We start from the raw sequence: 22,947 nt of genomic DNA, 5'->3' as shown, positions 1-22,947 counted from the left end.
GTAAGAGTATAAATCTAATTCCTGTTATTTCTTTGTGGCCAGAAGCCGAAGTCCACTCTGCTGTATTTTAAAAACATTACAAACAATCCAGATAATAAAGTATATCTAGGTTCAGTAATTAAATTTACTTAAACCTGGCTAAAAATAGCTAGGTTCCACTTCTACCTTAGTCACACATAGTCTCTGAACTTCAGGAGTCTGTCATCCGATATAATATCCTGACAAATTTTAAGCTGTTTTGGGGTCTGAGACGTATTTTATACAGGGTAAAAGCAAAGGAACAACAAGAGTGGGAGTAAAGGTTTAAAAAGGCTTGGTTGACCTGAAATAAGGCAAAGTTTCTTGGGAAGTTCTTTGGCCAGATGGGGTTGCATACAGTTTGTGCATGGTGTGGACTGTGAATAAAGAAGCAGGCTTCATTTTATAGATGACAGAAGGTAACATTAAATATTAAAATTTTTTAGATTATAAAGATAGGAGCCTAAATCAAATTGAAATCACTAAGTTTGAATTATAATTCATTTTTCCTATTAGTTTTCCTTCTAGAAGATAAATTCCATCATATATGAAACTCCAGGGGCAGTTGGGTGGCTCAGTCCTTAAGCGTCTGCCTTCGGCTCAGGTCATGATCCCAGGGTCCTGGGATCGAGTCCTGCATTGGGCTCCCTGCTCGGTAGGAAGTCTGCTTCTCCCTCTCCCACTCCCTGCTTGTGTTCCCTCTCTCGCTGTGTCTTTCTCTATCAAATAAAAAGAAAAAAATCTTAAAAAAAAAAAAAAAAGAAACTCCAAACTCACAAAACTATGAATAACCCATTTAAAAGATTTTGTACAAGAAACAAAACGGCTTTTTTTTTTTTTTAAGACATCTCAGAGGCCAGGTTCACTGCCACTTGCAGAGCTAATACAGACCTTCAGTTCAATACATCCATACAAGGATACTCCTAGACTTCAAAATGTTTACAGAGGTCTATACACACCACTTTATCTTTACAATAATGTTGCAAGATAGTCAGGGTCAGAAGTACTATTTTCAATTCACAAATGAGGGCACCAATTTATCTAGTGAGTGAGAGGGCTGGGCAACACTGTAGGTTTCTTGACATCTTCAAAATTCAGTATAATTTAGCTCCTTTGACTTAATCTTTTTTAACATGGCAAGGTACAACCTTCATTGTGCTCATGATCTATCTGATATTGGTCAGTCTAGCAAGGGGCATCATAAGGTTTGCTGAAAAGATGTATACAGGCAAAGGTATGTCACTACTACTTAGAGAAGTCAGGCATAAATGCAATGAGGGGTAACAGTTTAGAGCTATACAACATAAACCATCTTACACTATAGACTAACTCCAGGGTTTTATTTATTTATTCTAAAAAATATTTTATTTATTTGAGAGAGAGAAGAGAGAGAGTGAGCATGAGCAGAGGGAGAAGCAGACTCCCCACTGAGCAGGGAGCCCGCCGTTGGACTCGATCCCAGGACCACACAATCATGACCCGAGCCGAAGGCAGAGGCTTAACCGATTGAACCACCCAGGTGCCTGCCAGTGTTTTCATTTAAAGCCTTGCCATCCATACACAGGACAAAGAAGTTCAGAACATCAAAATGAAATTATTGTCCCATGCATGTGATACTGCTTTGGCAATGCCACTTACAGAGCACAGGACTTTAATATAGTTTCCAAATTAGATTTAAAAAAGCAGCTGTTTAAAAAAAATAAATAGAAAAGCAACTGTTTAACTGGAGAAGAAGCCATGGCATTAGAAGGTATGTACTGGCTAAGAATGGCAACAACTCCAACATTACTCACAGGGTTCAGCCACATTTTCAGAGTTGACACCATACGCTTTTGAGAGGTGATGGCCATTCCTGCCCTGGCACACCAGATGGACAGGAGCCATTGCTTGGCACGTGAAATGAAATGGAATATTCCAAGGTTATACTAGGCCAACAGACACTACAAGCTAAGTCATATGGTTACAGATAGAATACTAAATAAAGCTCTCTTAAAATAAAAACAAATAAAAAAATAGTTTGGATATCCTTCTTTTCTTTCTTTTTTTGAAAACATTTTTCTGGGTGAAAGAAAGGTTAAAAGAAGAGGGAGAGCAGGAGGTGACCAATTAGGATTAAAAAAAGAAAAGAAAAAGAGAAGCAGCAGTAGAAAAACAAAGAGGCTGAAAATACAGAAAAAGAGGAGACTGGCTAATAGGAAAAGGAAGAAAGGAGAAAGACTAACCAAGGATAGATACACCACAAAGCTCTGTCCTAAGGAAATAAATATGGGCTGGTCCATTTCACTTTGCCATTAGCTCCAGCTCAGTGACTCTTACAGAGGATAAGAATAAACTTCAGGCTTGAGGGAGGAGTCAAATCAGAGCCTGGGGTGAAGCTGGAGTTTGTATGAATGTACTCTGAAAACACATACAGTAGATCAATTGTTTTTATATTACACACTACAGGAAGTAAAGCACAAAAGAGTCCCTGGGCTAATGTGGACAGGCCAAAGATGAGTAAGAAAGCATTGCAGGGTCACAAAGGCTGGGAAACAGCAAAGGCGGTCCTAAGAGGAAAGTATATAGCAATACAAGCCTTTCTCAAGAAACAAGAAAGGTCTCAAATACACAACCTAACCCTACACCTAAAGGAGCTGGAGAAAGAACAGCAAATAAAGCCAAAACCCAGCAGGAGAAGAGAAATAATAAAGATCAGAGCAGAAATCAATGAAATAGAAACCAAAAGAACAGTAGAACAGAGCAACAGAACTAGGAGCTGGTTCTTTGAAAGAATTAATAAGATTGATAAACCCCTGGCCAGACTTATCAAAAAGAAAAATGACCCAAATAAATAAAATCATGAATGAAAGAGGAGAAATCACAACCAACACCAAAGAAATACAAACAATTATAAGAACATATTATGAGCAACTATATGCCAGCAAATTAGACAATCTGGACGAAATGGATGCGTTCCTAGAGATGTATAAACTATAAAAACTGAACCAGGAAGAAATAGAAAACCTGAACAGACCCATAACCACTAAGGAAATTGAAGCAGTCATCAAAAATCTCCCAACAAACAAGAGCCCTGGGCCAGATGCCTTCCCAGGGGAATTCTACCAAACATTTAAAGAAGAATTAATACCCATTCTTCTGAAACTGTTCCAAAAAAATAGAAATGGAGGGAAAACTTCCAAACTCATTTTATGAGGCCACCATTACCTTGATCCCCAAACCAAAGACTCCATCAAAAAGGAGAATTACAGACCAATATCCCTGATGAACATGGATGCAAAAATTCTCACCAAAATACTAACCAATAGGATCCAATAGTACATTAAAAGGATTATACACCACGACCAAGTGGGATTTATTCCTGGGCTGCAAGGTTGATTCAACATCCACATATCAATCAATGTGATACAATACATTAATAAAAGAAAGATCAAGAACCATATGATCCTCTCAGTAGATGCAGAAAAAGCATTTGACAAAGTACAGCATCCTTTCTTGATTAAAACTCTTCAGAGTGTAGGGATAGAGGGTACATACCTAAATATCATAAAAGCCATCTATGAAAAACCCACAGCGAATATCATTCTCAATGGGGAAAAACTGAGAGCTTCCCCCCTAAGGTCAGGAACACGGAAGGGAAGTCCACTATCACCACTGCTATTCAACATAGTACTAGAAGTCCCAGCCACAGCAATCAGACAACAAAAAGAAATAAAAGGCATCTGAATCGTCAAAGAAGAAGTCAAACTCTCATTCTTTGCAGATGATATGATACTTTATGTGGAAAACCCAAAAGACTCCACCCCAAAGCTGCTAGAACTCATATAGGAATTCAGTAAAGTGGCAGGATATAAATCAATGCGCAGAAATCAGTGGCATTCCTATACACCAACAAGAAGACAGAAGAAAGAGAAATTAAGGAGTCGATCCCATTTACAATTGCACCCAAAACCATAAGATACCTAGGAATAAATCTAACCAAAGAGGCAAAGAATCTGTACTCAGAAAACTATAAAATACCCATGAAAGAAATTGAGGAAGACACAAAGAAATGGAAAAACGTTTCATGCTCGTGGATTGGAAGAACAAATACTGTGACGATGTCAATGCTACCTAGAGCAATCTACACATTTAATGCAGTCCCTATCAAAATACCATCCACTTTTTTCAAAGAAATGGAGCAAATAATCCTAAAATGTGTATGGAACCAGAAAAGACCCCGAATAGCCAGAGGAATGTTGAAAAAGAAAAACAAAGCTGGTGGCATCACAATTCCGGACTTCAAGCTTTATTACAAAGCTGTCATCATCAAGACAGTATGGTACTGGCACAAAAACAGACACATAGATCAATGGAACAGAACAGAAAGCCCAGAAATGGACCCTCAACTCTATGGTCAACTCATCTTCGACAAAGCAGGAAAGAATGTCCAATGGAAAAAAGACAGTCTCTTCAACAAATGGTGTTGGGAAAATCAGACAGCCACATGCAGAAGAATGAAACTGGACCATTTCCTTACACCACACACAAAAATAGACTCAAAATGGATGAAAGACCTAAATGTGAGACAGGACGCCATCAAAATCCTAGAGGAGAACACAGGCAGCAACCTCTTCGACCTCAGCCGCAGCAACTTCTTCCTAGAAACATCACCAAAGGCAAGGGAAACAGGGGCAAAAATGAACTATTGGGACTTCATCAAGATAAAAAGCTTTTGCACAGCAAAGGAAATAGTCAACAAAACCATAAGACAACCAATAGAATGGGAGAAGATATTGGCAAATGACATATCAAATAAAGGGCTAGTATACAAAATCTATAAAGAACTTATCAAACTCAACACCCAAAGAACAAATGATCCAATCAAGAAATGGACAGAAGACATGAACAGACATTTTTCCAAAGAAGACATCCAAATGGCCAACAGACACATGAAAAAGTGCTCCACATCACTCGGCATCAGGGAAATCCAAATCAAAACCTCAGTGAGATAGCACCTCACACCAGTCAGAATGGCTAAAATGAACAAGTCAGGAAACGACAGATGTTGGCAGGGCTGCAGAGAAAGGGGAACCCTCCTACACTGTTGGTGGGAATGCAAGCTGGTGCAGCCACTCTGGAAACCAGTATGGAGGTTCCTCAAAAATTTATTAATGGAGCTACCATACAACCCAGCAATTGCACTACTGGGTATTTACCCCAAAGGTACAAATGTAGTGATCCAAAGGGGTACGTCACCCCAGTGTTTAGAGCAGCAATGTCCACAATAGCCAAACTATGGAAAGAGCCAAGATGTCCATCAACAGATGAATGGATAAAGAAGATGTGGTATATATATACAATGGAATATTATGCAGCCATCAAAAAACCCTGAAATCTTGCCATTTGCACTGACGTGGATAGAACTAGAGTATTATGCTAAGTGAAATAAGTCAATCAGACAAAGACATGTATCATATGATCTCACTGATATGAGAAATTCTTAATCTCAGGAAACAAACTGAGGGTTGCTGGAGTGGTGGGGGGTGGGAGGGATGGGGTGACTGGGTGATAAACATTGGGGAAGGTATGTGCTATGGTGAGTGCTGTGAATTGTGTAAGACTGATGAATCACAGACCTGTACCTCTGAAACAAATAATAAATTCTATGTTTAAAAAAAAAAGATAGTAGGAAGGGAAAAATAAAGGGGCGGGGATCGGAGGGGGAGACGAACCATGAAAGACTATGGACTCTGAGAAATAAACTGAGGGTTCTAGAGGGGAGGGGGTGGGGGGATGGGTTAGCCTCGTGATGGGTATTAAAGAGGGCACATACTGAATGGAGCACTGGGTGTTATATGCAAACAATGAATCATGGAACACTACATCAAAAACTAATGATATAATGTATGGTGATTAACATAACACAATAAAATAAAAAAAACCAATTCCTCTCTACATAAAGATTCTTTAAAAGTCAGTGTGATCACAGAGGGATCTCCTCAGTGCTACATGGGTGATGTCAGTGGTCTCAGAAGGTGGTACTCCCTGAAAGGTCACCTGAAGAGGGAATGTGACAGCCACCTGGGGAACTGTACTAAGACAGATAGGAGATCAGGGCACCACGGCCTCTAGGCTGAGGGATCCCTCTCAGTGCACAATGGGCAGCTGACATCCTGTATAGTGTTTTATGCTATTAGCAATTTTTTTTACTATGTTTAGTTAGCCACTGTATAGTACATCATTAGTTTCTGATGTAGTATTCAATGATTCATTAGTTGCATATAACAACCAGTGCTCATCAGAACACTTGCCTTCCATAGTACCCATCACCCTGTTACCCCATCTCCCTACCCTCCTCCCCTCTGAAACCCTCAGTTTGTTTCCCAGGATCCATAGTCTCTCATAGTTTGTCTCCCTCTCTGATTTCTCCCCCTTCAGTTTTCCTTTCCTTCTCCTATGATCCTCTGTGCTATTGCTTATGCTCCACATATGAGTGAAAGTATATGATAATTGACTTTCTCTGCTTGACTTACTTCACTTAGCATAATCCCCTCCAGTTCCATCCATGTTGATGCAAATGGTGGGTATTCATCCTTTCTGATGGCTGAGTAATATTCCATTGTATATATGTACCACATCTTTATCCATTCGTCTCTTGAAGGGCATCTCGGCTCCTTCCACAGTTTGGCTATTGTGGATATTTCTGCTATGAACACTGGGGTGCATGTGCCCCATCTTTTCACTACATCTGTATCTTTGGGGTAAATACCTAGTAGTGCAATTGCTGGTTTTTTAACATCTTGAGAAATCTCCCATCAGGGAAACACAAATCAAAACCACAACAAGATACCACCTTACATCAGTTAGAATGGCAAAAATTAACAAGACAGAAACAACAAATGTTGGCGAGGATGTGGAAAAAGGGGAACCCTCTTACACTGTTGGTGGGAATGCAAGCTGGTATAGCTACTCTGGAAAACAGTATGCTATTAGAAATTTTTAAAAATGTATTCACTTTAAAAATTTACATAAAGTCCATGCTATGTCATTTATAAACCAGATAATAAATATTATTAGAACAATTCAATTTACCAATAACAAACCTATTGTATTAACAAACCACCACATTATAGACATAGAGTAAATGAGGACAGAAGTCTAAATTGCAAAATAAATTAACCATCAAAGAAATAGCATTTAGAGTTTCAAAAGTGGAAAGTGAGGATCTAAGAGAATTACATGAACCATACTCAGCTACTTAATAATCTCATCACTTCTACATATTTTAAGTGATAGATAAGACACATGTGGTAAATGCCTACCTGGGAATAACACCTGAAACCTTTTTGTTTGTATGGACAGCAAGAGACTACAGAATAGCTGGACAACAGACCCAGGAAAAATAAGTCTTCTTGTTGGAACTGAACCGCTTAGCGGAGCCTGACAGTTATGTCTCTCCTGACAGAAGCTTTAGTAAATAAACCCAAATAGTGAGTGCTACAGAAGGAAAGAGGACTAATTTTAAAAGGTGACAAATTTACTAGTGGTCCTAAGCTTTTGTAAAAAATTAAAGGGAAAAAAAACACCACCAAAACATTGGGATAGGTCATTTAGGGGAATAGGAAAGACCTTGACCTAAAATATAGTTTTTGCATAATTCTATCCCTATCATTAAAAAAAAAACCCTCTTTTTATTCTAGAATGAGAAAAAGTAATCTTTTGGTCCTTTTTCACCATTGTAATTTTTATCTTTTAATCATCTTCATTTAAGAAATAATAAAGAAAAAGTTAATTAAAATCTAGACTAAACGTTTTTGGCTCTTCAGAAATTCCTCAAGTAAAGGAAAGAAAGATAGTCTTTGAATCACTCTTTGGGAAAACAATTTTGAGTGAAATACACATTCCCATGTGAGGAAAGAATGGTACCTATTTATACTGAGGGTCGGCTTCACTTTTCAATTTCTTATTCGTGCTTTCAGAGCCTTCCATTGACAACAACAGAAGAAACACGTAGCTTCAACAGCTTTATCCAGTCCCCTAAATAGCATCAGATGACAAAGACTTGAAGATACTTCATGGGAGAAAAACATCTCTAATACAATTTGCTATATTTTAAACCAAGAAAGACAATCATTAATTGATTTTAGTGGAGGAAGAGGGCAGTTTTGGGAGAATGTAGAAATTGATAAGTACTGATCTAGTCCATCCATTTCCTTATTAGTGTTTCTCTAAACAAAAAAGAGATCATTGGTGATTTCTAAAAAGGAAAACCCCAAAATGACATTTTCTAAAAAGGTAAATTGAAGAGAATTTTCATCATAAATTAATATATACAGCAGCTTTATAATGAGATCAACTTCCAAACCAATAAATAAGAGGTTATTGTTGCAGGGACAGCAATAGAGTTTTTAACAGAAAACTTGTAGCAACGGCTAATCCCCATGTCTAGATTTATATTAATTAAGGGGCCATAAATATGCATAGGGAAATGCTAAGGAGAAGCGGGTCAAAGCCAGGGCTAAACATTGAGGTCAGCGTGTCTAAATTTACACCAAGATTATAATGAGACAAACTTAACTGACAAATACACTCTGATGAGTCCCATCGAATTTGAGTTTGCAGAGCAAAGAGTCTCAAATGAAAATTAAATACTTAATCTTTAAAGGACAGTTGATTTAAGAGAAATTTAATAAGCACGTATTATTTTTATGAGAAAAACTGGAGTTATTTCCATTTTGAAAAAAAGAAAACTCAATACTGAGACATTATCAAGGAGTACATCTAGACTCTTTTTCACCTTTAAGATATCCTTGCTCCACCATGAAAACTATGAATATGCAACATAGCCAAAGTTCCCCAAATGCAACTCCCATATATAAATCAATGGCTTCTTTGTCTAGTATGATAACTGCAACTTTAAATCACCTTTCCAGAGAATTAAACAAACAAGCAAATGAAAACCTCCCCCAAACAGTAACCTGTCACTTATAAACTTTCACCAAGTTGGACACACACAGACTATTTTTAACTCAGATGTGATAAATCCCAACTTGAACCTATCCACAATACTCTGAATGTGAATCCACTGAACGGATGCGTTTTCTGCAGGAATGGAACCATTCTGAATAAGGCTAATATTAAAATATACCAGCCCTATCAGACCCTTGCCTAGATAAAAATGTATACATTTCTCAGATAGATGAATCCTCCTAGAGAAGACCAGGGGTGGCCGGCACTCTTATGTGCCTTTCCCCCCGTGAAACAGGATTATTTATTATTCATGCACTGTAGCTGAGTGATCTTTTTTGAGAGCCTTTCTTATAAAAATCTAACTCAAAGCTAGATAAACCATAAAGGCATCTCCTCTAGGTCTCCATTTGTCCTAACTTCCCTTATTTGAATTAGACTGTATATGAACGTGTTTTCATCATGGGAGACAGTCTAGACAGAAAGTCAGTCACTGGAGTACAAGTGTGGCCACAATGCTCTGAATAAAAGGTTATGCACCTCACTGATGTGAGCAGTTGCCCCATAAGGTACTACCTCTACCTGCCTATAGGCATTCAGCTATATAGGTTTTTTTTTTCTTTTTTTTCTTTTTAAAGATTTTATTTATTTATTTGAGAGAGAGAATGAGATAGAGAGAGCATGAGGGGAGGGGAGGGTCAGAGGGAGAAGCAGACTCCCCACTGAGCAGGGAGCCCCATGCGGGACTCGATCCCAGGACTCCAGGATCATGACCTGAGCCGAAGGCAGTTGCTTAACCAACTGAGCCACCCAGGCGCCCAGCTATATAGGTTTTTGTAGGCTGCCCTCAGCACTTGAGTATCACAAAAAAATATGACTTATTTGGGGAAATGCTCTCAGAGGAAAGGCAGTTCTGAATTAGGGGGAAAATATCCTTATATTTTCAAGAAAAGATAAATTGGGGCATTCAATATTCAAGCTTATAAGTGCTTTATTTGGCAATAGGTTTCTCCACAGGATACTTAAGCAGGAAGTTCTTCAAATATATCTAAAGCATTTTGATTTATGATTTTTTTTCCAGGAACACAACCTGTCATGGAAAGAAATATGCCTGTAGTTTAAAGGAACTCCAGTGCTGCTTATTATGCAAATTCCTCACCAATACGACATGACCAAAAGTTCAACACCTATAAGGAGTATTAAGCTCCAGGATCTCTTACAGGACAAATATAAGGCGTAGGAAAAAAGAAAGAAGTTATTGCTGTTGTGTAGGGATAATTAGTCTGACATGTCAAAAGCATCTTCTTTTTTAAATAAGAATTATTGTGACTGTTGTTACTGGAAGCACCCTGCCCAGGCCAGATACTGAATGGAAGGCTTTTAGAAAGTAAGGAAATGTAAAGATAACTGCTTGGTAATTAAGGGTCTCAGACTCAGACACTGGTAGGGTTACATTAATTCTTTATATTTCCATAATTGTAATATTTCTCCTAAGACACAATATGATCTCAAATACCCAAATTAAAAAGGCAACATGTTATTCAATCATGCAGGTGTTTTCTCCACACAAGTAAATCCCTGGACAATTAGATGATTTTTATTATGTTGCTTTAGAACTCTCAAATTTCCATATTAAAACACTATAGTGCATTGTTATGATTTCAAATATATATTATTTAAATGCGTTGTTTAAATAATTTATTTTCATTTCTCCTTAAAAAGAAAACCAAGACTACCAGTAGCCTACTTCCCACAGCAACACATTCTGCACCCTTCAGTAACAAATATTAATAGTAATTCTAATGCAGCAACCTATTCTGAAGTTTACTGTATTATCTCTTTTAAAAAGGGTTACCATGAAAGTTAGTAGTATGAAGCAATATTATCTAAGAATATTTAGTCTGTCTGAAAAAAGTCCCTGATAACCTATAAAAATACCCAAACTTTAAATAAAGGTAAGTTTTGAAGCTGACTAAGGAATATATTAGGGTTCATTATAACCATTTTCTCTATTTTATGAATGTGAAAAGCCCACTTCCTCTCTGTCTTTGGTAAAGCAGAGTCTAAAGCCATCTACTGTAAACATTTTAGTAGTATTTCCTACATGTGCTTAAACATATTAGGTCTTCACTTACTTAAAATTTCCTACAACTCATTAAAAAATTACTAACCTGCTTGACATCCTAATTATAATGAATTGGTGAGATTTTAGTGCTGTTATAGGACACACCAATCAGAATCCTACAAAGGATGAATGGACAACTCTATAGTGATAAAAAGCAAAACAAAACAAAACAAACCCAGGAAAGATATTATATCGCCACCCTAGGGATTCATCTTCCTGCTTTAAGAATGCTGGTAGCATAGCTATTACCTGGTTCAGAGCTATTTCCTGGGTCAGAGGTAAGGAAACGAGAAAAATAAACACAAGCATGATAAACACAAAGTTGTATTTTCTTCTTTACCAAAAGGGAGCAATTTCTCCAATGCCCCTCCCCCCCTTTTAAGATTTTATTTATTTGAGAGAGAAAGCATGTGTGTGTGTGTGAGAGAGAGAGAGCGTGCACACTCACAAGCAGGGGGAGCAGCAGAGGCAGAGGGAGAAGCAGGCTCCCTGCTGAGCAGGGAGACCGATGTGGGGCTCCATCCCAGGACCCCGGGATCATGACCTGAGCTGAAGGCAGATGCTTAATGACTGAGCCGCCCAGGCGCCCCTAACAGGCACATTTTGAATGCAACCCATATAACAGCAAATAAGGTATAGTTTTTACCATTTTTAAAAGAATCAAGCTACCAAGGAGATATATTTAACTAAGAAAGTAACAAAGTTTTTGTAGGTCAGCATTTTTGGACAATGATATATCAAAAAAATAATAAATAGCTAATATTCTTTTTAACCTAGACAAATTAGATGTTCAGGAAAGATACCAAACTGATTGTTATGTTAAATAAAGACTTGCCTACAAAAGAAATATCAAGGTTGATTAGGACACTTGCTTTGTCATGGAGTCATCTCTCCCCTACATCCCGAAGCCACCAATCCCTTCCTGGCAACTCTGACTCAACTTTTTACTTGTTTCACTACCTGGCAATCCAAAACCTAAACCCATAGTCAGATAATTTTAGCTTTCTTTTCTCATTCTGTGTTTTCTAGAAAATCATGATACTTTGATAAAGTACCATAAAACTGGATCTTTTAGTTTACATTATTATATACTAGTATCCCTTGTAAGACAACTAAAGAGTTCCTTTCTACAGAATGACAAGGTAGGGAAACACATTTATAAATATATAGGTAACCAGAATTAAAATCTTTAAAAAAAAAAAAGATATCATTTATTTATTTATTTTAGACGTGGGGGAGGGGGGAGAGACCCATTAGCAAACAGGGGGAGGAGCAGAGGGGGAGGGAGAGGGTTAATCAGACTCTGCACTGAGCCTGGAGCCCAATGTGGGCTTAATCCCATGACCGTGAGATCATGACCCCAGCTGAAATCCAGAGTTGGATGCTCAACCGACTGGGCCACCCAGGCTGATACTTTGTTTTTTTCAAACCAAATGTATGATGGTACAGAATCATTTCTGTGAAACTTCTTTAATTCACAAAAGAGAAATGTTCTTCTCCTTAATGATGTGTATTCCCTGATTTTATTCATCCTTTTAATGAATCTTGAGTTCTTCTAGGGCCTCCACACCATAGATATTCCAAGTAGTTCTGAATGAGCCTATGGGAACATGTGGTGCAAGAGGGGGCAGTGTGCCAGGATTCTACAGATAATACTGAGTTAGAACCCAAAGTCCTTTACACATTTTTTTGGACTTTACTTATTCTCCTGGTTTTTAAAATACCGGGTAGATTGACTACCTCCATATAAATACAGCTTTTCTTTACATAAGGTGTCAGAGAAGTTAAAAGACTATGAATTATAGCCTATCCACATCCATATTTGGAAGTACTGATTAGAATGACTTCTGGAATTTATCAATGTGACATTTTAGAAGAGAGCCAATTCTTCACAAAGAGAACAGCCTGAAGTTAGCTTTATGTTGTATCATATATTTCTACTTCATAATTTTCTCACTTTAAAAAAAAGTCATAGGCATTAGGAGAAACCTTATGTCTATGCACCCATATTAAATGTCTTTTTTAGAAAAAAATTTTTTTGCATTCCTGCTAAGATAGCCAGCTTTGAAAACAGGTAGGCTTATCGTTTTTACAGCTTTATCTGAATTTCAGTTAAAGAAATTGTTCTTTGCCAGTTCTCAAGTGTAGTAGAATAGGATGTGTAGAAGAAGCAGGCAGTAGAATCCTCTTAAAAGTCCATTTATGTACCTTTCATCAGTCTAACAGCTCACAAGTTTAGTGTAAATAATCTACACAAATATGCCTGTGTTGAAATAATTAATTCTACTTTATGGTCCCCATCACCTAGTAGTCACTATCAATTATAAAATTTTCACGTTTAGTAACACAATTTATTATACAATCATAACCAGGTCAAAGACAAACAATAACAATCAAAGTTAGGTATCTGAGACAATTTATGGATAAGGATGGTATCAGTTGGTTAAAAAACAGGCAATAAGTGATATGAAACAAAGGGCTGGGACGTTGGAGAATGAGGAAGAGGCCATTCTCCGACCTTTTCCAGAACACTATAAAAGAGCCATTGGGAGCAAATTCCTCTTTCCATTTGCTCAGTCCATTTGAGAAGAATAAAGCTCTTACCAATGAAGCTGCAGCTGTGCTCACCCTCGGCTTAATCATTGTGTAAGGCTGAGGGTTAATTAGCTGCCATTCTCAGTTCTATTTTTTGTTCTAATAAAGATATGCATAAATCTAAGACTGGGAGTAACCAATACTTGATTTTCATTTGGAAGGTGCTGGGGGGTAGGGGGAAGAGCTCATCCATCTTGAGTGTTGATGTTTGTGGGCATGTTCAGAGCATTTTCATTTGACCTGGTCTGTACAGTTCTGCCTATTTGAAGAGTGGCCAACAAAGACTTCATGGTTGTATGAAAGTAGGACCCTGATGCCCAGGCTGAACCATGAGGCAGCTTTTAGTTTAAAGGCAGATGACAGGGAAATGAAATACACAGGGCAAAGGTCAGAGCCCAAATGCTTCCCTCACAGAACAAAAGAGTCAAATTACACACCTTTTACAGATTACACTGCTGCTCATCTTTGGCAGTTAAAAAGAAATCCTTATTATGGAAAATTTCAAACATATTCAAAGGTAGACTAGTATAATGAACCCCCCCCAATGTACCCATCACTCATCATTCAACACTTACAATGGTCAATCTCATATCTTCCACATCCCTATCTACTTCTGATCTTTCTGGATTATTTTGAAGCAAATTCTAGATATCAAAGAACTCTATTTGCAAATAGTTCATTTTTCTAAAAGGTAAGGACATGTAAAAAAATTCATAATCAAATTTCTGTTTTATTATGCCTAAAAATTTCTGGCAATAATTCCTTAGTATCAAGTGCTCAGTTTTCAAATTTCCAATTATCTCATAAAAGTCATACATTTGGGGCATAATTTTTTAATGATACAGTATCAGAATTACATTCAGAATAAAAGAAGCTTCTAACACTTCAGATAGCAACAGCAGTGGAGTAGAAAAGTAGAACTGAGATAAATAAACTAATGCCAGATGACATCCAGATTTATATACTTTTCAGAAAAAGAAGAGAAAAAAAGATTAGAAGTATTTCTGAAAATTACTCTGTAAATAAAGCATCTGAAATAGGGAAACTGTTGACCTGCTTGTTTTATCTCATAACTGTCAGTGTTCTCAGGATAGTTCATTTTGTATGAGGCAAAATACCCATTATTTTTAGGTCTGAAGACCGGAAGATAAGCATATTTTAAATAATAAAGAGACTTCATACAAAGAATGTGATAAATATCTAAGAGTTTAAAAAGTAACCACAGGGGCACCTGGGTGGCTCAGTCTTGTTAAACGTCTGCCTTCGGCTCAGGTCACAGTCCCAGGGTTCTGGGATCGAGCCCCGCATCGGGTTCCCTGCCCAGCAGGAAGCCTGCTTCTCCCTCTCCCACTCCCCCTGCTTGTGTTCCCTCTCTTGCTGTGTCTCTGTTAAATAAATAAAATCTTAAAAAAAAAAATTAACCACAAAAGAGCAAAAACAAACTTCAAAAGATAAAATCAAATAGGACAGAGCTTAAATTTTGTATATGCTTGAAAAGAGAGTATTGACAAATAAGAGCATTCCATGAAAAATGGAAATCTGATTAGTACTTTTAAACTTCAGCAATTCACGGATTAAATCATGTTGACCAAGGAGGACTAAATTCCAAGAGCCTGGAAGGTTGGTCCTGGCCTTCTGAGCTTATCATCCTCTACTCCTTTCTGCTGCCACTCTGTTCCTCAGCGGTGTGACACAGCCAAACTGGTAGCCAGGTGATGTCTGACAAATAAGAGTGCCCTGGCAGGCTCAATCAACATCACTGTGAAGTGTGAACAGGCCTATAAACTCAGCAGTTAGACCTACCTAGGCCGTGGCACTGGGAACAGAATGACTATCACCAGTGCACCCGTCCACTGGCTGGTAACTGTTGGACATTTTGCCACCCGAGAGACAATCGCTCCTAGGAAATAATGCAATAGGGACTACTAATTGAAGGTTAGGCTTTTTCCAGAGTTTAAATCCAAGAGTGTCAGTGCTGAGGTGGTGGTGTTTAGAGATTATTCAATACTCTCTTCTCTCAATTAAATTCAACTGAGTAGGGATTTATCAGCCATTGAATGTATGGCTATTTGGAGTCCTAAAAACTCTGGGAAATGACATCAACAGCAGTCCATGACTGTTTACAAAGGGCTTGCACGTGTACCTCACAGGAATGCCATGATTTAGGTAGGGCTGATGGTTATCTCTGTTTTGTATAAGAAACTGAGTCTGAGGAAAGTTAAGTGACCAGTACAAGTCACACAACTAACAGTGGAGCTGATACTAAAATCTGTAACTGCTGACTATAAACACCAAGCAGGAAGGATGTGCAGCTTCACCCTCAAACATTTAACATCTATGAATAGACCAAAAATTCTTAAAAGAGACAATGTAAATTATGAGAAAAGTATGAAAATTGATTAAAAAATCAGTTTATGTGGGGAGAAGAGTGAGAAAACCCTTTTAAAATTGGTTAAATTTATATCCTTATGCAAAGCCTACTTCGGAACTAATAGCACTCTCATGTTATCTACAGATTCAGTATAGGAAAATCTTATTTATTTGTATTCTATCCAACTTATATGTATGATCATTGAAGATAAGGTTAGATTGAAGTTTAAGTTAAATCCGGGGGGGAAAATCTGCAGATCGGAAGTGACCCAGAAAAGAGTGTGAAGTAAATCCATTGAAAAGAATGGACATTTTAACTTGTTTAACATAAACAAGTCTTTTCAAGACTCTAAAAGTATGAACACACGTATAGATGATGTGCCAATTAGGAAACGTTCTTATATGTGTTTAAAACATTTAGTCCATTGGCATGTATTTTACAAACAATATTCTATTCTTTTATCAGATGGGCTATAACTAATTGGTAAAACTTCAGGTTTTATCTTTAGGCTTATTCTTTACTTTTTCTTTATCCTTTAGGCTTATTCTTACTATCAACAGCATTATTTTCAAAATCTATTTATTTATTTGATTTTGCTTTAGCCATGGTGATTTTATTTTTATTGTTTTGCAGAATGTATCTGTAATTTTCTGAGACACAGCAAAAGAAAACTCTAATTTACTGAATAGAAATCTTTTTGATTGCTGAGAGAAGGCTTTGGTGGGATGAATGTATTAAGCGGGGATTACCTGTATAGAGAACAGTTTCCCACATATGAGCTGATTCAGAGAGATAGGCCCATTTCAACTGATTGGGAGACCAAGCAGGCCTGGCTACCACTGGGATAAGGAATGCCTCTCAGCATGGAGCTTTTTCTCTAAATGTGAAGTTATACCTTCTTCCATGTGTAAGAAGTGAGGATATTCATCTAGTGCTCAGAAGTGCCTCATAAATACTACGGTCTCAAAAGTTTTTTTCTTTTCTCCCCCTAGTTTTATTGAGATATATTTGACATAAAACACCACTAAGTTTAAGGTGTAAAGCATGATGACCTCATGTCAAAAGTTTCTTGAATAAGTGACTTACTTCTCAAAATAAAATTTTCTCTGAAAATACCACTCCCCTCTAAATTTCAGCAAAGCCCAGAAGTACTCTTTTGGGAGTGGGGAGGCAGATGCAGTTCCATGTCCACCATTTCCAGGAGGACTACCTGGTTTAGGCCTCATATCACACAAAAAATGTCTTTTGATGACATTACCTCTAAATGAAGTTTTACACAGTCATATAGACAAATGGGATTGAAATAGGAATGAGACAGAACACAGTATATGTCATTCAGTTTTAAATTAGTGCAGCATTACTGAACTTCACTATCTGGAGTAAAAGTAAGAAATAATTTAAAAAACATAATGATCTTGCACAATTACATTTTATTTTCCTTTTGGTTGAAGTATTTTTATATATCCTTATTTTAAAAAGTTTCTACTATTGAAAAATAACACACAGAATTTGAACGGATAATTTATTACAATTTATATTTTATAAACAAGCCAGGAGCCTAAAAGAGACCCTGATTCCCCTTTGTCATTTCTCTCTTGTCTAAAACTTCACTTACCCCCTATGAACAGAGTTTATTCCTGAACGTGGAAGATAGAACCTCACGAAATATTAACACTACTAATTAAATACTCAAAGAAGAGTTTCTCATTGAAAACATCAATGAAAACTCTGTAGCGACCTTTGGATTTTTGTAGTTTCCAAAATAAACCCAAATATGTAAAAAATTGGCAGTTGGTCTTCTGGTTAAAAGAAGCTGGTCAAAGACACATAATCATACATCTAGGACAATAAAGAAAGTAAGAACTTTCAGCATTAAGCACACCAGCAAAAGCCACAAAGGCGTGGCCATAAACTCTCTTTAGTTTTCCTGGGAAGTTGTTATTTCCTAGTTGAGGACCATTCAGCTTTCCTGTTCTATTAGCTTGAAAGGACGCATGGTTATTAAAATGCCAACAAGGTCACGTCTGCATGGTGCTGCTTGGTTGTTATCAGATTTTAATAGCCTACATTTCTCAAATTAACATCTTCTGGTAGGCATCTAATTAAAGATTAAGCCACTCAATTTGAATTTTTATTATTATTTGGCAGCAGAATGTAACGCATTCTTTAAATGCATTTCCCAATCCAAAATGATTTTTCATTACTTTTTATCACACTATGCTTTTTCCTTCTTGGCAAATAGTAGGTCTTAAAAAGACTAATGAGAAGACCCACTTAAAAAGAAAGCAGTTACACACCATGGAAATTTAAAATCAATAATAATAATAGTTAGAGTAGCAGTAGTAGTGGTGGTGGCAGTAAACAATTCACTAAGGTCTGACATTTAAGTCTTGAATAGACTTGAATTCAGTATTGGACTTAAAGTCTCTTACCAGGGTTGCAATCTGTGAGAAGTGAGCAGATGGAGAGGAGAACTTTAGAAATTGTTAGGGCTGGACTCCAGTTGTCCTTTAGGATGTCCAGACAGATGACGCCCTGGCTGTTAATATTACAGTGATAGATTCTTGTTCGGAAGGTAACCTAGAAGAAAATGTAAAGTTGTTATGAACAGACATACTTTTTATTAGACAAAATAATCCAAGGGTCGCTGGTTGAACCATATACTTAAATTTTCCTCAGGAACATGAAAAAAATCAATAAACAAAATCATTATTTTACAATTTGTTATTCTGGACACAAAGAACTAAACCCCAATAACGAAATCATGTCCTTTTGCTTTTGATGAAGAGTCTGATTACTTAACTAATGTTCTGGGGACTGAATTTGCTCTCAGTGCAATTGTAGGAATGTTCATAAGAGAAAAACTGTGACTTCTAAAAACATTTCAAAGAAAAAATTTCAAAATTAAAAATTTCAAAGGAAACTTGTTGGAGTCCATTTGTTTTAAGGATTTTGTATATTTTAAAGTTGGAAACAGCATGGGAATACTATAAAAAGGACATAAATATTATTTGTCATGGTTTAAAAACATGAATTAGGCATGTATGTAAATAATATACATAGTTTATAAAAATATTAGTTACAGTTTATGAACCTTTTCCTCCTTAAATTCTGTATCTTGAATATAATATTAGCATAACCTATCTCTGTCCTATGATAGCTAGATCACCACTGCACTTTGTTTAGGTATAATTTTGAAACATGTTTATAACATTTTTAAAGAACTTCAATTCAAAAGTTAAGTCTAAATCAGTTTTATAACTCTGGTAAAACTCTGTTTTATAAAAGTCTGAGGTAAGCAATAATAAGATCTTAATGCTATTTATTAATATCATGTTTATAAGTATTCTCAAAATTTAAGTTGAAATATAAAAAAAATCTTGATGTGTTAAAGAACAGTCTTCTCGTTCCCTAAGTTCAAAATGGCGATGAGCCAAAAAATGCATGGCAGATTTTGTTGCTACCTCTCCAGGGCATCCAGCATCCACTCAAACATCAGATTTACTTAATTTGTAAAATCAAGACTCAGAAAGGACAGACAGATCTCGTCTTCTACAATTAGTGAACAACACAGTACCATTCTCAGGCTAGATTAATACTCCTAATAAGAACTACCCTTCTAGGGCACCTGGGTGGCTCAGTCGGTTAAGTGTCTGTCTTCAACTCAGGTCATGATCTCAGGGTCCTGGGATTGAGCCCATGTCTGGCTCCCTACTCAGCAGGTCAGCGGGGAGTCTGCTTCTTCCTCTGCCCCTCCCCCCACTCATGCTCATGCTCATTCTCTCTCTCTCAAGTAAATAAATAAAATCTAAAAAAAAAAAAAAAATGCCCTTTTAGGAACATGCCAGACCTTACAGATAACTTCAACATTCCTTCTACACAAAGACATTCCAAACACCTAGCAATGACGAAGAAAATATAACATTAAAAAAAAAAAAGCATAGCTGAATTTGCACAGAGAATCCCCAGAGGGCAGAATTGAAAACCCAAAATTATAGGGGTGCCTGGGTGGCTCAGTCGGTTAAGCGTCTGCCTTCGGCTCAGGTCATGGTCCCAGGGTCCTGGGATCGAGTCCCACATCGGGCTCCCTGCTCGGTGGGAAGCCTGCTTCTCCCTCTCCCTCTCCCACTCCCCCTGCTTGTGTTCCCTCTCTCGCTGTGTTTCTCTCTGTCAAATAAATAAATAAAATCTTTAAAAAAAAAAAAAAGAAAACCCAAAATTATAGTAAGTACATGAGCTGACAGTGTAGCTACCAGGGGGGGACCTACGGAAGAGAGAGGGGGGGAAGGATAGTAGCCAGTCTGGATAAAATGGAGGCTTGGGTTTTGATGCCCTCATGGAGAAAGGTGAAACCTTAGGTCTACATGTGGCAAGAGGCTGGAATTGAGAGCCCTTACATAGATTAGGACACTTGAGTAGCTAGTCTTTTAGTAAATGGAGGGACTTGAAAAGATAATGCCTTCTGGGAGAGATAGCAAAGACACTTGCTAGAGAAAGCCTAGGCTCTGAAGTGAGGAGAAAAATGTTTCCCCTGAATTCTAAATCCCGGGCGTATGTACTATGCAAATACCAATTGAAAAAGAGCTTAAATGGCTATATTACTATCAGATCAATATATATATATATGTTTAAGGCAAAATGAATAAAGATGATTGCTGCATTATGATAAAATGAACAATTCATCAGAAAAATACAACAATTCTGAATCTGTTGTACTTAACAACATAGCCAAAAATATAAAAAGTGAAACTTAGCAGAATTATAAGGAGAAAATGACACATCTACAATCAGAGGGACATTTTGCTGCAGTAACTGAAGTCATGCAGACCAAAACGTAATAAGGATACTGAAAATAGGAACAACCAAATTAACAAAATGAAGGGATTGAACGAAGATGAAATTCCACACTCAACAAAGAATATATATTCTTTTCCAAGCACATAAGAAACGTTTATAAAAAACTGATCACATGCTATGCCACAGAGGAAGCTTAACATATTTCAAAGAATTATTAAGACCACAAAGATTCTCCATCAAGTGTTTCGGAAACTGAAAAACACATTTTTCAAATAATTCTTGGATCAAAGAAAAAAAAATCAGCTACATTTATAACTGAATGACAATTGCCAATACCAAACTTTGTGATTTGGCTAAAACAGTTGTCAAAAAGAAATCTATAGTTTCAAATACATAAAGTAGAAAGGAGGAAAGACATTTAATGAGTATTTAAGGAAAGAAAAAGAACAGAGTTAATCCCATAAAAGTAGAAAGAAATACATGAGCAGAATTTAATGAAATGGAGAATACCTAGTAATATTAAAATTCTGCAGAGAAGTCTGAGTGCCATAAGTGCTAGATGAAAAGACAAAATATTTTTATGACCCAATGTAAATGATGAGTGGCTTTTATATACAATGTTTTAAAAACCTATCAGATACTGATTGGCTATTCGGAGCTAGTTAATCCTCAAAATAACTCAGAGGTAAGTAGTATTATTGTACTTACTTTTAAAATAAAGAAACTGTAACTCTGTGAGGTGATGGATATTAACTAAACTTATTGTGGTAATCATTTTGCAATACATACAGAAATCATTATGTTGCGTACCTAAAATAAATAGTGTTCTATGCCAATTATATCTCAATAAAATGGCAGAAAAAAAATAAATGAAGGCACCGAGGGGTTAAAGAACTGGCATATGGTTGCACAGTTGGTAAGTGGAGGAGCCAGAATTTGAACACAGCTTTGTTGACCCAAAGCCTCATACTCTCCTACTTAGCCTCAATGCCTGTTTTTTTTTTTTTTACTTTTAATTTTGAGATAATTATAGATTCATACTGTGTTGTAAGAATAATACCGATGGATCATATATGTTCCTCCATCCACTTTCCCCCAGTGGTAACATCCTGCAGAACTGTAATATGGTATCACAGGAAACTCACACTGATACAGTCCGCTGACCTTTTCCACTTATCACCAGTTTTATATGCACTCATGTACACCTGTTTATGCAATTTTATCAGATGTAGATCTGTATGATCACAATTACAGCCAAGATACAGAACAGTTCCTTCACAAACATCCTCTGTGCTACCATTTAACTGGTGCAGTCACCTTCCCACTTTCCTCCCTTGATTCTTGACAACCACTACTCTCCGCTTCATCTCTATGATTTTGTCATTTCAAGAATGTTATATAAATGGAATCATATAGAATGTAATTTTTTGAAATTGGCTCTTTTTACTTGCACAATTCCCTTGAGATCCATCTAAGTTGTTGCATTATCAAAAGTTTGTTTCTTCTTATTGCTGGGTAGTATTCCATGGTGTGATGTACCAGTTTGTTGAACCATTTACTGTTGAAGGACAAACGGACTGTTTCCAGTTTTTAGCTATCACAAATAAAGCTGCCATGAACATGTGTGTGTGTGTGTGAACTTTAGTTTTCATTTCTGAGATAAATGCCCAAAAATGCAATTGTTGGGTTGTATGATAAGCTTATATTTAGTTTTATAAGAAACTGCCATAATTTTTTCCAGAGCAACTGAGCTATTTTACATTGCCACCAGCAGAGTGATCAGTTTCTCTGCATCCTTGCCAGCATTTAGTTTACTATGCTTTATTTTAGCCATTCTGATTGGATGTAGTGGTTGGTAACACACTGTGGTTTTAATTTGCATTTTCCTAATTGCTAATGATGTTGAACACTTTCTCATGTGCTTATTTACTATCTGGATACCCTCTTTATTAAAAAAGGATGTTCATGTCTTTTGCCCATTTTCTAATTAGAGTGTTTGGACTATTTTAAGTGGAGATACTTCATTAAAAGTGAAGTATAGTTGGATGAAAAATAAAGCATGAGTTTGCAAAGAATCTTGTGGATTTTTTGGACA

The 22,947-nt window shown here is 36.9% G+C and overlaps 1 protein-coding gene across 2 annotated transcripts in view; it reads right to left on the bottom strand.

The window, feature by feature from the left end:
* Window positions 1–22,947, bottom strand: part of LOC110570674 (ubiquitin-conjugating enzyme E2 E2) — a 378,044-nt gene that overhangs the window by 31,327 nt on the left and 323,770 nt on the right. For both annotated transcript variants that reach the window (XM_044920568.1, XM_021678716.2), the window contains one exon: window positions 18,488–18,635. In XM_044920568.1, the coding sequence (XP_044776503.1) occupies window positions 18,488–18,635 (148 nt within the window). The remainder of the gene's footprint in view (window positions 1–18,487; window positions 18,636–22,947) is intronic.

The sequence above is a fragment of the Neomonachus schauinslandi genome, chromosome 1 (genome assembly GCF_002201575.2).
Source record: "Neomonachus schauinslandi chromosome 1, ASM220157v2, whole genome shotgun sequence".
NCBI classification, from domain to species: Eukaryota; Metazoa; Chordata; class Mammalia; order Carnivora; family Phocidae; genus Neomonachus; species Neomonachus schauinslandi.
Note: the sequence above shows the minus strand (reverse complement) of the source record. Positions and strands in the feature narration are given on the sequence as shown.